At 46.1% G+C, this 14,726-nt stretch overlaps 1 protein-coding gene across 3 annotated transcripts in view; it reads left to right on the forward strand.

Annotated features, from left to right (window-relative positions):
- Window positions 1-14,726, forward strand: part of SESN1 (sestrin 1) — an 84,832-nt gene that overhangs the window by 62,785 nt on the left and 7,321 nt on the right. For 2 of the 3 annotated variants that reach the window (XM_086461309.1, XM_086461310.1), the window contains exons 2-4: window positions 12,281-12,346; window positions 13,286-13,486; window positions 14,446-14,628. In XM_086461309.1, the coding sequence (XP_086317435.1) occupies window positions 12,281-12,346; window positions 13,286-13,486; window positions 14,446-14,628 (450 nt within the window). Of the gene's footprint in view, window positions 1-12,280; window positions 12,347-13,285; window positions 13,487-14,445; window positions 14,629-14,726 lie in introns of those variants that run through there. The other variant, XM_086461311.1, reaches the window with a different exon arrangement.

The raw sequence follows: 14,726 nt of genomic DNA on the forward strand, positions 1-14,726 counted from the left end.
GAGCTTGGCAAGTTAAAGTCAGTCCATGGTGAGAACAGCTCATGTGTAACAACCCGAGTCTCACAGCCCCTTGATTGCTTGCAAGTCATTTGCCCACTAAAGCTGAAGATGTGGTCATTAAGAAAGCATCGTGTAAGAAAGAGCTAGAAATAGAAAAACAGCATTTCAAGGATGAATAAGGTTCGAAGAACAGATAATAAATATAAACATTGTAAAATGGTCAGTCTTAGCCAGCCTTGCAATCCTAAAGACTACAAAAGGAAAGCTTCTATATATGGGTCTAAACGTATTTCCTGACGTGGCCAATTGTTGGCCTTCCATTCTCCTAAACATCTTGGTTTTGTTATTATTATAAAGGTATCGGGTACAATGCCATTCTGAAGGGCTGGTCCTTTTTGACACATACAGCAATAATTTAAAAGAATACAGTTTATCCTCCTCCCTAGAACTATGTACCAATTCTAATAATAGAGTGAGTTTTGTGAAGACTGACAAGTGAGATTGTTAAGGTTAAATCAAGAAGAATGCTTTGAAATACTGACCATTTTTTTTCTTGATTCGCACGCTGTTGCGATGTTATATGCTCCTATTTAATTTAAATTCTTTCATCACCGTAATGAATGGTTCGATTGCTGTGCCTCCCATATTATCAAGATAAAGATTTTTGGTATTTTAGAAATAACAAATGTATAATAAAGGGATAGAAGAGATTAGGAGATAAATTTGAAATTTGTTATGAAAAGGGTAGTGGCTGTGGACAGTGAGGAGCGAGAGGAATCTGCAAGAGAATGTTTGAAGCGGCCGGTGTGGGGCTGCCTAGTCACTGCTGAAACACCTGGTGACTTCATTAAGGCACCAGATTAGGTGGAGCTGCTCGAGCTGTTTCTGATTGAAGAGATTCTTGCCCCCATGCTTTTACTGCTGCTGCTTTGCTGGGAGTTACATTCCCTGAGATCTGGTCATTATTTGTTAGTAATGCCTAATCTCTGTCTGTAAAAATGAGCTAAAACAATTAAATAAAAAAAAAACCCTAAGCTATCAAAAACACCCCAACCCCAAATAAGTCCTTCATTGACTGTAAGCAGTCCTAAGTGCTGTCAGCAGCAGCTGGGTGGGCAGGTCTTTGGAGAAAGACCGATCGTCGTCCCCCGGGGGGCAGTGACACCCAGGTTAGTGCAGTAACCTCCTCAGCTGGCATAGCTGCGGGCGGGAGACATCACGCATCTGTGGCTGTGAGCCATCTCAGGGAGTTGGGAGCTACTCGGATGCTAATGCTCGTATTTACATCCATTCTGCTAAGCTTGCTGCATCTTGCCACTGCTGGCGCTACCTTACGAAACCACAAGAGAGAGAAATCCAGTCCTAAGAACTAAGACAAATTAGGTAGCTCAGAGCCCTAAAGAATTATCTGTTTTTACTTGTAAATGTTCCTGGGAAAGAATCGTCTGATCATCCTCCGAGATATTAATTTGATGTCCAGGGCATTGCAGTAACAGGCATTTCGAGTGCTCCTGCTTGGATAGCTTTTCTATGGAAAGAATTTAAGATCGTGGTTTGCCAGTTCTTCGGAGTCATCTGTTTGTGCTGAACTTCACTCAAAAAAGTCGCCCTATTGGACTGAAATGGAACCAGTCCAAGTTACAGCGGCTAAGTGCAGACATATGTGTTTGCAGGATTAGGCTTTTCACATTGTCACTGGTTGGTCTCTTTTTAGCTTCACCAGGACACTTCTTTAACTGCAGCAATAAGGAAAAATTGCATTTCTGATGACTTAACTTGGAGTGCACAGACGTTCAGTGCCATCTTTTTATGCAAGCAGCTTTTATGGAAGTGCTTGCTATGAAAGCGTATGCTTCCGTGCTTTAGGTGGTATTTGCTTTGGGTGGCTTCATGTGTGTCTATCATACACTCTTCCTGGGTGAAAAGAAACTTGGTATCTAGCAATATTTCATGTTAAACATTTGTTGGTTTTTTCCCTTATGAGCATTTCACTAGATCTCTGTTGACTTGCATCGGATATACATGGTCAAACATACTGTTGCGTTTCCACAGGGGAACGCTCAAGTTATGCAAACGGTACCATAGGTCTGTCCCCGGCTGCACTGGGTTCTGCGCTCGTTAGTACCCACGTGAGCTTTGTGCTGGTGTCAAACCATATTCCCGCATGAAATTGCTCATGTAGCTTGTCTTACCAGCCCCCAAATGGAAGTAATTTTGGTCTACAATTGCGTCCTGATTTCTGGATGAGCACGTGGCTCAGTTTTGCATCTTCTTTGATTTGGAGGAGTTGCACTTTGGAGATACCTGTGTGAGGGCTGGGGAGGAGAAAGCGATTGCAGCAGACTGGGGTGATGAGATTCTGCTGAGGTAGAGACATACCTGGGGCCCAAGCAGAGCTTGTGTACTCAGGCCATATGGGAGAACTTTTAAGACCTTTATTGTTTGTTTGCTACGGCGGCGCAACTTCCTCTTCCCCTTTGTACATGCTTTTTCTGACATGCTGTCACTGCCTTCATCTATCATGATATAGAAAGCAAAGAACATGGTGTAATTACCTGCCTTCTGCTGTGGAGTTGCAGTTATTCGATGGGCGAGAATTTCCCTTGGACGATGTCAGACAGAAATCTGTATCTGCCAAGGTTCTTTGTATAGGCACAACTGTTAACATAAACAGGCTTGCTCACAAATACCCGGGCAGGGCTGTCGACCACAGTGGGGGAAAAATGCTTAAGGGAACTGAGGGAGTGCTGCCCCGCCCCCCCCCCTTTCTTCCAAGGGTGTTAACAAATTCATTGAAGGGGATGACCTTTCATCTGACATCCAGGAAGACTTCTTACGGTGAGGCATCTTCTTGCATTTCAGCTTTCAGGTGATTACTCTCTTTTTCAAGTTGTGGGTTGTTTTTTTTTTTTTTTTTTTTCTGAGCACAAGCCAGTTCTTTGCCTGTGTTGCAAGACGAGCCCATTCCTTCTCTTTTTGTTATGTTTTGGCTTAAAGTAAGGAAGTAGCCAGTGGGAATTAACCAGTGTTCTTCATTAGTTTAGTTTACTAGCTCACAAAATGCAACCTTCCTTGCCAGTATTGCATTCTTCTTTTCCCATGCTCCTGTTGAGCATTTTATGAAGTGCAAGTAGGTACAAAACACACTTCATTTCTTCTGGAGAAACTTAACAGCTTAAAGCCAAGGACCCAGGTAAGGAGCTGTAGTGGTACCTGGGCATCTCTAGGTAGTTTAACCTCCTAACTACGGCTAAGCTGCCAGGAGTATCCCTTGGCTGTCCAGAGTTGATTGCGTAGCCCAGAGTGGTGGTGGTATTTGGAAAGTGGAGAGGGAAGGAAGCCTTTAAAGCTTTAGCGTTAGAAATGTGCAGAACTGCTGCCTTGAGTCATGTTGCCATGTTCCCCTGACAGGACTCTCCTCAGGTTTTGTTTCTGCATTTTCCTGCATGATTTACACACCCAAAACAGACACAGCTAGTGAACAATTTTTCAGTGTTCAGTTTTACAGTTAACAGAAGTGTAAAGTTCAGTGTCATGGAATTTCCGTGCTTGGTTGTTAGATAGCTTGGTAGGACTCAAAACCGAGCAGCCCGAGTTGTAGGCAGAAGCCTTCCTCCCCCGGATGGGTATGTTCAGGGGTTCAGAGATGTCCTTGCCTCCTCCCGTCAAAACTGCAATACAAGTTCTCCTCTTGAGCTCTGTCATATTTTATTTGAATTCAAAATATTCAAAGGAAAATGATGAAACAGACTTTAGCTTTATAAATCTTAGATTGCAGTGGAAGACAAAAAAAAAAAAAAAATCATATGAACCAGCTCAGGGACTTGTTTCTTTTGAAATAATTGATGACATAAAATCCCAAAGCAAAAGAGGTGGGAGATGTAAGGCGTCTGGCAGAGTTTACAGCCCTGGGGGGTCGATGAGAGAAGTACAGCCTGCTGCAAACAAAGGCTGAGTGTTCTGCTGATGTGATTGCAAAACATATGTTTGCCCACGACTGTTATGATCTTGGGAATAGGCAGGAGGCCAAATTTCTGCAGCAGCATACTTAGTCACACAAATATCTACAAAATGTTGACCTCCTGCGATTTCTCACTTTAAAAGCCATTATTACTTTGTTGCTTAAAGGGGAGGTAGAAACTCTTGCATAAGGCACCGGGGAGAGGAAAATAAAGTGTTGTCCAGAGCTCCTGGGTGCGGTGGAGGAGAGCGGGGCGGAGGAGGCCGGGGCTCCGGGGGAGAGGGGCCTTGCGCCTCAGCCCGGGCCGGGGGGAGCGGGGCGGCGGGGGGCCCTGGGGCTCGGTGCTTCCCCTTCCTGGGGCTTTCCCCCCTCCCCGCAGCGGCTGCTGCCTCTCCTCCCCCTGCCCGGGGCATTTGTTGGCATTCCCGGGGGCTGCCAGGCACCGGGAGCAGCGGTGAGGGGGGAGGCCGCGGTGAGCAGCTGTCCCTCGGCCGCTGCTCCGCCCCGGCGGGGAGGGCGGGAGGCCGGGCCGCGGGGAGGGCCCGCCCCGGCGGCGCCGGGCGGTGCGGTGCGGCAGGGCCGCGGCGGGGCGGCGAGGGGATCGCGGCCGAGCCCAGCCCCGCGGCGCTGGCATGAGGGTGGCGAGGCCGGGCCCCCAGCAGCAGGTACCCCGCGGGTGGCGAGGGGCTGGGGCGGCGGGGGGCGCCCCGCTGTCTGGCCCCCACAAGGTTGAGCCTCCCCCGGGGCGGCGGTCCTGCTTCCCGGGCGCACCCCTGGTGAGAAATCCCAGCTGGAAGGTGGGGAGGGGGCCTGGGCAGCCCCCCTGCAGCGAGCGAGTCCCGGCTGGGCTGCGGGGTCGCGGGGGTAGGAGCGGTGCTGCCCCTGCGGGCTCCTCGCTCGAACCGTAGAGACGTCGCTCAGAGCTGCTGGAGGGTAATTTGGGGGGGGGGGGGGGGGGGTGGTGTTGCAGGTCCTTTCTAGCTCCCTTCTGCAAAATGTGCGGCTGCTGCCTACAGCGACGATGCAGATGCTGTCGTTAGCCCCCCTCGTTGGCACCTGGTCCCAGAAGGGCTGCGTACCGCTTGTGTGCGTGGTGGTGGGGTGTCTCTGCTGGGTTTTTAGGCTTCTCCAAGTAGTTTTTGCCTCTGAAGCGCCCGGTATTTATTTCCTTCTTGCACAGACTTGGATTATCCTTTTGAAACAGTGAGGCTGGTGTGGTGTTTCTGATAGAGGAGAGTTCGCTGTAATTGTAGACAAATACAAGCCAATAGCATTATTTTGGACGGGAATTAAAATGCTGCTTTGGATCTCTTTTGCGACTTTCTTAGTGTGACTGCATTAAGGTTTTTCTTTGAAAGGAAATTTTTAAATCTTCAAACTGCTGCAGATTGCCACAGAAACTATTTTGTCGTTTTCACGTTTGTGCAGATGTAGTACCTCTTGGATACAAATTGCTTTGCTTTGACATGATCCAGCAGCACAGTCTGCATAATGCAAACGGTAACTGTCACGTTTAAACTTGCTTCCTTCTGTGTCACTGATTTATTGGTACTTAAACAGCATTTATAGCATAGAAGTTGCAGATGTTCCTTCTAAATCCTTTGCCCTGTAATACTTTTGTTTCATTGTACATGTTACAGAGCTGGCATATAGAAAGGGTAGGCTCTAATCATTGACATTCAGCCTCTTGGTTTCAGTAAGCTCATATCAAAAGTAAATTGGGTTGTGGTCTCTAGGCAGCTGTGTCACAAAACCACTTCAGGAAGAGCCATTACTGCCGAGGAAGAATAGGGAGCACTTAGGTGCCTTGAGGCTGCTCCAGTTGGACCTGCTCTTACTGCTCGGTCCTGGAAGACGACCAGGGAAGAGATGTTAGAGCTTGAGACTGAGGAGGCTGGGCTTTGCTCTTATTCCTGCTGTTGTGAACAGGGTCTGTGACCTCAGGCACACACTCACTCGCCTTGATTTCTGTCTTGAATCAAGTCAACATAAACTAGTTTGGGATAGTTTTAAAACCTGGTATTTCAAAGGACTTTGAGACATTCAGAGAAAGTACAGTTACTGATATTTAAAAGTAATTTCAGTTTTTAAACTCATATAAGAATAACGTATCCTCTGTGAAATAGAAGCAGTTGAACATTTGCTGTGCTCTAATTCCAGTAGAAGAGCTGTGGGTCTGTAGAACAAAGTGCTTTGTGGCAGAGGGGGGTACTTGTTCTCAGTTCTTTAAATCCGTGCAAGTGCAGACATGTCTAGTGATTCAGTTGCATGACAGTCTGAGATACCCAGAAAGTGGAACCAGTGCAGAATTTGAGAGTACATGAGCATTTTTGGGATCATATTCCTGTCACTTTAATGTGAATCATGGTTTGTTTGAGAAAGCCACGACAATTGCAGCCACTTCTGGATTAGATGAATGAATAAAATAGGAAAACCTGCCAGTTCTGCTTAGCCCCATGTTTAGAAAAGGTGTAGCATTTGTGGGATATATATGTTTGGTGGGTTTTTTTAGTGTTTGTAGGAAAAGAATCATATTTAATCACTACTATTTGTTTCTTAATCCCTTCATTTCCAAAAGCTACCCATCTGATAAGGAAACTATATTAGCCTACTGCATTTAGCAGAACTGAAAGTACAGCTTTTAAGCTGAGTGTGTATCAGCTCGGTGATAAATAACTTGTCCTGTGAGGCCAGTTGTGCCAGTCATTGTCATTAAGATCCTAAACAAGGAAACTCCAAATTTGTAGGCTGTCGATGTCACCACCAGTGAGGTTTTGCTGTCGGTGACCTTTAAAGGGGAAGTAGGAACCAGACACAGTGAGTGAAGCAGCAGCAGCAAGAGGCCTCTTAGACTGGTGAGTGCCAAAGTCTCCCTTGGAAATGCAGCGCGAGCTTCTTGGAGACTGGGGTGCTTTGGGGCATTTTATCCTATAAGTATATAAAGCTCTAAATGGGTATTTTTAATGTCAGCTTCAAATGCGTACCATATACCAAGCTGAGTTTTCAGCACTGGCACATTGCAGCGGGTTAATTCTACAAGGAGATTGTGTTGAAGAGTTTTTAACCCACAGCTTGTTGTGCCTTTCTTAACCCTAAGCTTGGGTAGGAACACACTTAGATTATCTAAAATGATCACTGGTTGTCTAGGAAAATGCTACCTCCAAAAAGTGTCACCTCAAACTCATTTCCTTTTCTGGTTCCTTCCTTTAGAGTGTTTTACGCTGCATTACAGCCTGTGATTTTCATATAATTTTGTTTGAATCTGGCAGTAATTAGTGCTTAATCAGGGCACAGATGATTCAGATGAAGATGTTAATCCAAATGGGGTTTAGTGAAGTAAATCGGTAATTGTATTTTCACTTTGCCTGTCTATGGTAGAATGTTCTTTTTGCCATTTAGAGGAGGCTTAGGTAAGTATGTAAGTAAGTCTCTCTGGGAGATAAAACATTTGATATTGGTACTGACTGAACTTGAGGGGAGCAAAATGACTCACTGTGCTAACACCAGGGAAGCAGTCTGAAGATTGTGGTTCATAGCTAGTGCTCAGCCCATGGATCCTGAATGATGAAAATAAACAGTTTGGTAGCAGTCCCCGTGCTCATCTGACAGAACTGTAAGTGAGGTTTGGGAGAGGTTTTGTGGTAAGAGGCAGAGCTCTAGCTGCCAGGAGCCCGTAGTGCGGGAGGAACGGGGATCTGAAAAGGCATTTTAGGCGTACTACGGCGCAGGAGCTGTAGCTGAGGTTAGGTAGCTGTTGCTGTTCTAGAGGCCCTGCCTCTCAGCTTGTAACTTCACTCTTCTTCGGTGTTACTAGGTGGAATTTCTGATACTGGGTGTCGGTTTAGAAGTGACTTCTTGTTCGCTTCACTTACATTTTAAAGAGGTTCAGAACCAAAACAGATTGAGTTCTATTACCAGCAGAGGTGGTGCGCATTGTACTTGAAGTATTTCACTGCGTTTGCAGTTCGATTTTCCATCTCAAGCTTTTACTTAAATTTGATAGGAGTGCTGTTCTTGTCAAGACACTTAAAAAAGTTACCTAAAATTGGGCTTGATTGGCAGACTCTTGAGATGCAGGAAGGCTGTAGGTAGAGTGAGTTCATACGTGTTTTGTGCTTTTAGAGTGGTCTCTGAGTGTGTGTGTGCATGCAGTGCAGATTTTTTGGTCTGGCTGTCGTCATGGAGTTGGATGTACGAAGTGGTCCAGACTGGTGAGAGAGAACAGTAGCTGGGGAGTGTATAATTAAGCTTGCAGGCTTGTCTCATTAACTTTTCTGTCGCAGCTCTGCAGAGCTGTTTCTTGGTGTAAATTTGCATAAAACATATTTCCTGGCTGAGAAGGCTGTGCAAAGGCACACAGTCTGATAGTTAGAGCATTAGCCCGTGACTTCAGAGATCTCAGTTCAAGCCGACAGTCTTCTGTAGCAGCCTCTGTTAGACATGTAGCTTTTCTGTTTCTCAGGTTTTTTTTTCTAAATGTGAGGTAATGCACTTGCCCTGCCTCACAGGAACGGTGCGCTAGTTAAATACATGAGATGAAATGCTCAGGTATGGCAGCGACGAGGGACACGTAGATTCAGAAATGGTAGGTACCTGGTGGACGTAGTTCCCATGGAAATAGTAACAGTGTCTGTACAGAAATACAAGCTACGTTACGTGAGGGGAAAGAGGAGGCTTTTCTGTGATTTCTGAGGTTGTCTCTGCCAGCGTAGCGATACGGCGTTTATATGGCTGAAGTCTTGCTTCTCCGTCAAGGTCTGTCTGGAAGGTGAGCAGTGGGGTGGGTTGCCACCTGGCGAGGCCCACCCGCCTCCATCAGCTGTGAGCTTCTGGGTGTTGAAGGTGAAATCTGTTCCACCCTTGGTGCTCAGCTTTGCAGCCATCTGAGTTTTGTGTTTGGGCTTTGAAGATGGAGTGCCTCTGATGCTTTATTAATGTTGTTATTCTGTATTGTTTGCACCTAAAGCCTCAGTTGTGGTTGGCTTTCTGCTGAGCTTGGAGCTGTATTGAGCTGCAGAGTTTCTAGACCGAATGGAAGTGGTGTGGCAAGATTAACAAACAGGAGGAAAGAAGCCAGGAGAAGTTCGATGCAGAAAACAGGGCGCTAAGTAGGTCACTTTGGTGTGCAACTCAGTGGTCTGGAATTGCGTGAAAGTTGCTTGTACTTTTGTAATAACCCAAATAAATACTGGTTGCTAGCAACTGCTGCTGGTCCGAGCCCCGGCTGCTTTGCCGAGTGCTGGTGGGTGCTGCAGGTGAGGTGCTGCTTAAGACGAAGGTGCAGGAGAGAGACGTGCTGGTGTGGCTGGTCAGGATGCAGGTCTTGCCTTTGAGAGGGAGAGCTGGGGAGCCGTGCTGCTTGAGTTGAGTGTATTTGGAAGATGGAGGTTTAGTGAAGGGCATCACAGAGCATAGAAATGTGCTCAAAACAAAGGGAAGATAACTCTTGGACCATTTTGAGAATTATTACTGTGTTGTTTATGTAGTATTTGAAACATTGGGATAGTGGGAGTGCCCAGAGGTGCCTGCTGTTTCTCAAGTACTAGGAGAACTTGATTAAATGCCGCTTCTGAAAAAGAAGGTTTTTAAAAGGTCTGTCATAACTTGTAACTGAGGAATAACAATTTTCAGGAGGTTTCTAATGGGCCAGGATTCATACAACTCGCGTGACTCTGGTAACCACGCACCTTACGACAAGAAGCTTATTTCTGCTCTCAGCACTGTCTGAAAGAAACGTATTTACCTCCATTTTGCAGGTGGGAAACTGAGGCTCATCGTCACAAATCCTTTGCAACATCTCTGTCTGAACAGAGACTTGAACCCAAGCTTCTCAAATACTAGGCTGGTGCTGTGATTTCCAGAGGATGCTTCCTCTGCTGGGGGAAAACAAAGCAACTTAATGAACCCTCCAAAGAATCTTAAGTCACTTTGCAGGGAGGGTTTTGTTACTTAAGTGATATAACCTGTTATAGGCAGTGTAGTCGTAGTAGTTTGACCTCGGTATGCTTTAAAAAAAAAGTGAAGTGTATTGACAGTGATGTATTTTAGATCGTGAGGCAAAATACGTTAGCAGCCTGCTGATGTCAGATTCTTAAATCTTGGGGTTTTTTTCTTCCTGTAACTGTTCTGGGAAAGGGGAAGACTGAAGCAGTTGTTCAAGAATTAGACTTCAAGGTATTACTCTTTGAGTGCTTGAGTTGGCGGGCAACTGCAGACATCTGCCAAGTTAAATGATGCGCACAGACTTTTTTCCTTGCTGTCATTTGGATGTAAGATGTTTCTCTAATTTGTAGTGTAGTTGTAGCTGAGATAAGAAGCTGTGCTCGAGCTTTGAGGAGAGAGTGTGTTTTTTAAGATACGAATTCCATCCTACAAGTGTCATTGCTAGAGACTTGGCTGACAGGCCAAACGTGTTTGTGAATGTTGGGACCCTCAGCAGGAACAAGGTACATCGCAAACTTTACCGTCCCAGGGAAAATGTGAGAAGGCTGGTAGTAAGAGCTGCCCTCTGATCTCACTTTATCCAAGTTAGACTTGAGAAGTGAACACATCTGACTTAGGATTTAAGGAGACTGTCAGAGTCTGATGGGCTTCGGCAGTTCTGACTTAGACCTGTGCTGGTTGCTTCCGTCTCTGAAACTGGTTTTTACTCTTAGGGGAAAGTTCAGGGAGCGGTAACTGATTAATAAAATTGCTTCTTGTGCAGTGAACTCATGCAAATAGAAACCTCAGCTAAAGGCATAAAAAGTGCAATAGCGAGTGCGACCAGTCTTGCTTGTTTATAACAGCCTTTATCTGTGGGGGGAAAATGTAGCAAAGTTAAAACCCATGTTTGGCTGGCAGCTTTCAGAGCCTTCGTTTGCTCCTGAGGTCTAAAACAGCTGAAGGTGCCCTTCTGCTCTGTGTGGCCTGAACTGGCTCAGTACATGGCATTTGTTCATCTAAACCCGGTTGAGAACCTGGACGGGGTTGGTATTGTCAGAAAAGGAGCGGTTTGGGCTATGGAACGGAGGCAGTGGGTGTGTTTTGAAAGGGGAGAGGGAACAGGTAAGGAGCCCGGACCATTAGTTTATGTATAGCCCAGTGTTTAGCACTCGCTCCATCCCCAGCTTTAATCCCAGGTCTCCCTCTGTCTGTAAGAGTACCGCGCCATCAGCTGCCCCGTTGGCGGCTGCCTTGGGTGGCAGGGCTCCCGTCTTCCCTGGGGAAGGAAGCCATGCCGCTGGCTGGGGAGCAATCCCCTCGGGAGAGCTGGTTTGCAGCGAGTGCTGTGCACCTGAAGGAGTGAGCCTCCGTAGGGACGGGGAGGTGGGCGCACGTGAGTGTGCAAAGTGAGGCCGGGTCCTGCTTTCGTACATGCCCCATGGACCCTGCTGTGCCTTCCCGGAGGGCTGCTCCGTGCCAAACGCAGAAGCTGCCCTCGAACCCCCTGGCTCCCGCCCTGCCACAGGGAACTGGTTCACAGGCAGGACACAAATGCGACCAAGACTTTTATGCAATTTGCTCCTTGGCTGCTCGGAGGGCCCAGGGTGCTGTGGGCCTGGCAGAAAGCTTCATCTGGGTGAGGGAGAGGGCGAGTGGTGAAACTGCTGGAGGGGTGTCCAGTCTGCCTCTTACCTGCAAGGCAACCTGTCCGCAGAAGTGTGTGCAAGGAAGCGGCTGCTGCTGTTCTGATTGAGCAAAATCCCCTCCTTGCCTGCCTCCCTCCCTCCCAGCGTGAATAGCTTTTTATCCTGCCTTGAAAAGAAAGCAGATGCAAGTGTAGATCAGGTACTTTCAGCAGTTTAAGAGCTCTTTGAGGTTGGGAAGAAGAAATCTGATTAGGGTTACAGCTGTTTCATTTCCTGACAGATGCACGGAGTGTTATGTGCTGGCGTACTGCGGATGTACACACACACATCAGTCTCGTTTTGTATCAGTGGCATAACCACACAGCAGCCGGCTATGTACTGAACTCCTTGTCCTGGACACCCTGCCAAAATATGCTTTATGCAGAATTTTCTGTGAACCAGGTTGTAGTTATGTGTGTACATACAAATTTGTCTGTGTGTTTTCTTCGGTTGGCAGGGCCTTTGTTGTTGAATTTTTTGTTGCTGGAGCGGGGCAGTACACTGTAAACAAGGGTGGCTAATTATAAAGCACTTGTATAAAAAAATGATTTGCATTTGTACAAATGGTACCAGTAAAAGTACCCATGTCAGAGTACTGCGAGTACCCAAATAAGCCCAGCTCTGAATGGAGAACTCTTTTCTTTCTTGCAGCCACAGCTAAAAAGCTGTTTATACCTAAATGCTGAGATGGTGTAATTTTCTCTTCTAGGAACTTGGAATAAGAATTCCTAGACCACTGGGACACGGACCAAGCAGATTCATCCCCGAGAAGGAGGTGTGGTAGTGTTTTCAAGTACACAGTGAACTTTATGCTTTTAAGGAACACCGTTTTAGTAGTAACCCACATTTGGTTTCAGGACAGCTGCTGAGCTGCAAAACATTTTCAGTCGTGGTCACATTCAGTCCTGGTGAGATTTTGGCCACAGTTCTAGTGTACAGAAGCAGTGAGAGCCCTGGGGAGCTTTGAAATAGTTGTGACCCCTCCTGTACTGCTGTCTAGCATAAGGGAAACCCAATACTGTTTTCTGTAAGCGTCTGTTTCCTGGTGAACGTCCAGATGAAATCTCCTACTGGTCCACAAGGCACCTGTCCCCGTCCCCGTCCCCCCCCCTGCTCTGGGGTTGCTTTTTCTTGAGCTGTCTCTACCGTTCTGAATAATCTGAGAAGCTTCAGAGTGCTGTGGCTGAGCATTTCTGGTGCTTCTCTCCTGATCGTCTGGTAAGAGAATTTGGAGCAGAGGAAAAGTTAGTAATATGCCTGTGGTTTTCTAGGAATTTTAGAGCCTTAAGTTTCGATTTCCTTTTATTTCTCTCTCTTGTCATCTTAGCTAGCTTTTTACTTCTTTCCCTCTTTCTCCCTTAGTAAAAATGATTATTCAGTTAGCTTTTTGTTGTTACAGTAAGCGAAGTTAGATCAGTTTGGGGCATTCAAGAAGGTGAAGGTGAGACGGTTAAAAAAAGAGAAGTCAGGGTTGTGCAAGAGAAAGTGTAAAGCCCAAAACCTCCTTTTGCTGGTATTACTTGTAAGCTCATAAATGAGAAGTATTGAAGGGACCTTATGTGCGTTTCCGTACCTGCACCGATTTAATGCCACTAATAGATTTGTAAAGTAATCCCTTTCACTGGGGCCTCTGGGTGCTGTGGTGATGTATTTATTTACTCTTTTATTGGTGGTACTTAGCCAATATTGCTAATTGCTCTTCCTGTTTGATCAGACGATTCAAGTGGGGAACGAAGACGCCATGATGCACACGCTGTTCGCAGATTCTTTCGCTACCCTGGGCCGGTTGGACAACGTTACCTTGGTGATGGTTTTCCACCCACAGTATCTGGAAAGCTTTCTGAAAACTCAGCACTATCTACTGCAAATGGACGGTCCACTCCCACTTCATTATCGACACTACATCGGGATAATGGTATGCTGGAGCAGAAGGCAGCAGCAGCAGAAACAGCCGCTTTGGCAACCATCTCTGGTCTTGTTTAGTAGCAGTTATTACTGTGTTTTGCAGTTTCTGGTTGGAAAGGCATTTTGTCAGGAGCTAAGGGGAAAAGCAGAGTGGGTTGGTTTGTGTCTGGTTTACAAATGGTTTCATAAGACTGGTACTTTATGATCATAGTTTGGGTAGGACTGTGAGAAAGGGAGGAGGGTGGGAATCTCTTGTAAAAATAAGACAATTGTTTATTTTTGGTTTCCTTAGTATCTCAGAAACTGTTTTTCAGGAAGGCTTGTTTGTGTGTGGGTCCTGTGGAATACACCTCCCTCTAACTCAATTGGCCGTCCCATCATCTGTTTCTGAATCTCTAAATTCTAAGCAATTTTTCTGCCAGAAGTGGTTGATCTCATAATTTTCAATCTGCCAGTTCAATGATCTTTGTTTGCTGAAGCTGAATTAAAGTTTTGGGCTGTGTCTTAATTTGATGGGGAAAGTATTACTGTTTGAATAAATGAAACTGGGTCTGTTCTTTGCTGAAAAGCTGCCCTAAGTCTCTCTTGCCATATGCGTTCTGAAACCTGCTTTTGTTTTTGCTGGTAAAGATTCACCTAGAGGCAGCCTCGCTTCGTCCCCACTGTGCAGTGTGGGTTACGTGCTTCAGGACATACAGTAAAACTATGCCTGTACTTCTCCCTGGGTAGAGGCGTGTTGCGCCTGTAGCCAGCATGGTTACAGCGTGTATGAATGAGGAACGTTTGTGTTGTGAGAACGATGATCAAAACAGGCTGGTGCATTAATCTCAATTTTTTTGTTCTTCAGCCTTTGATCACTGCAAGGCTTATTCTTGAATATTTTGAGGAAATGATGACTTAGGGTATTTGTCATAAAGCACTACTTACTGTACTTGTTTTCTGTATCACAACTGTGTTTTTGCTTCCTAGGCCGCAGCACGTCATCAGTGCTCTTACCTTGTTAACCTCCATGTGAATGACTTTCTTCATGTCGGTGGAGATCCTAAGTGGTTGAATGGTCTGGAAAATGCGCCTCAAAAACTGCAAAATTTAGGAGAACTGAACAAGATGTTGGCTCACCGACCCTGGCTTATCACCAAGGAACACATTGAGGTAAAATTTTCATGGAGTAATGTGCAAGTGCCCTTATTTTGTAGTAGTGCACTCACAGATTCTTAGGGTTAAGAGCCAGACAGCGTGAAAGATGTTCT

The sequence above is a fragment of the Leptosomus discolor genome, chromosome 2 (genome assembly GCF_034619465.1).
Source record: "Leptosomus discolor isolate bLepDis1 chromosome 2, bLepDis1.hap2, whole genome shotgun sequence".
Classification (NCBI taxonomy): domain Eukaryota; kingdom Metazoa; phylum Chordata; class Aves; order Leptosomiformes; family Leptosomidae; genus Leptosomus; species Leptosomus discolor.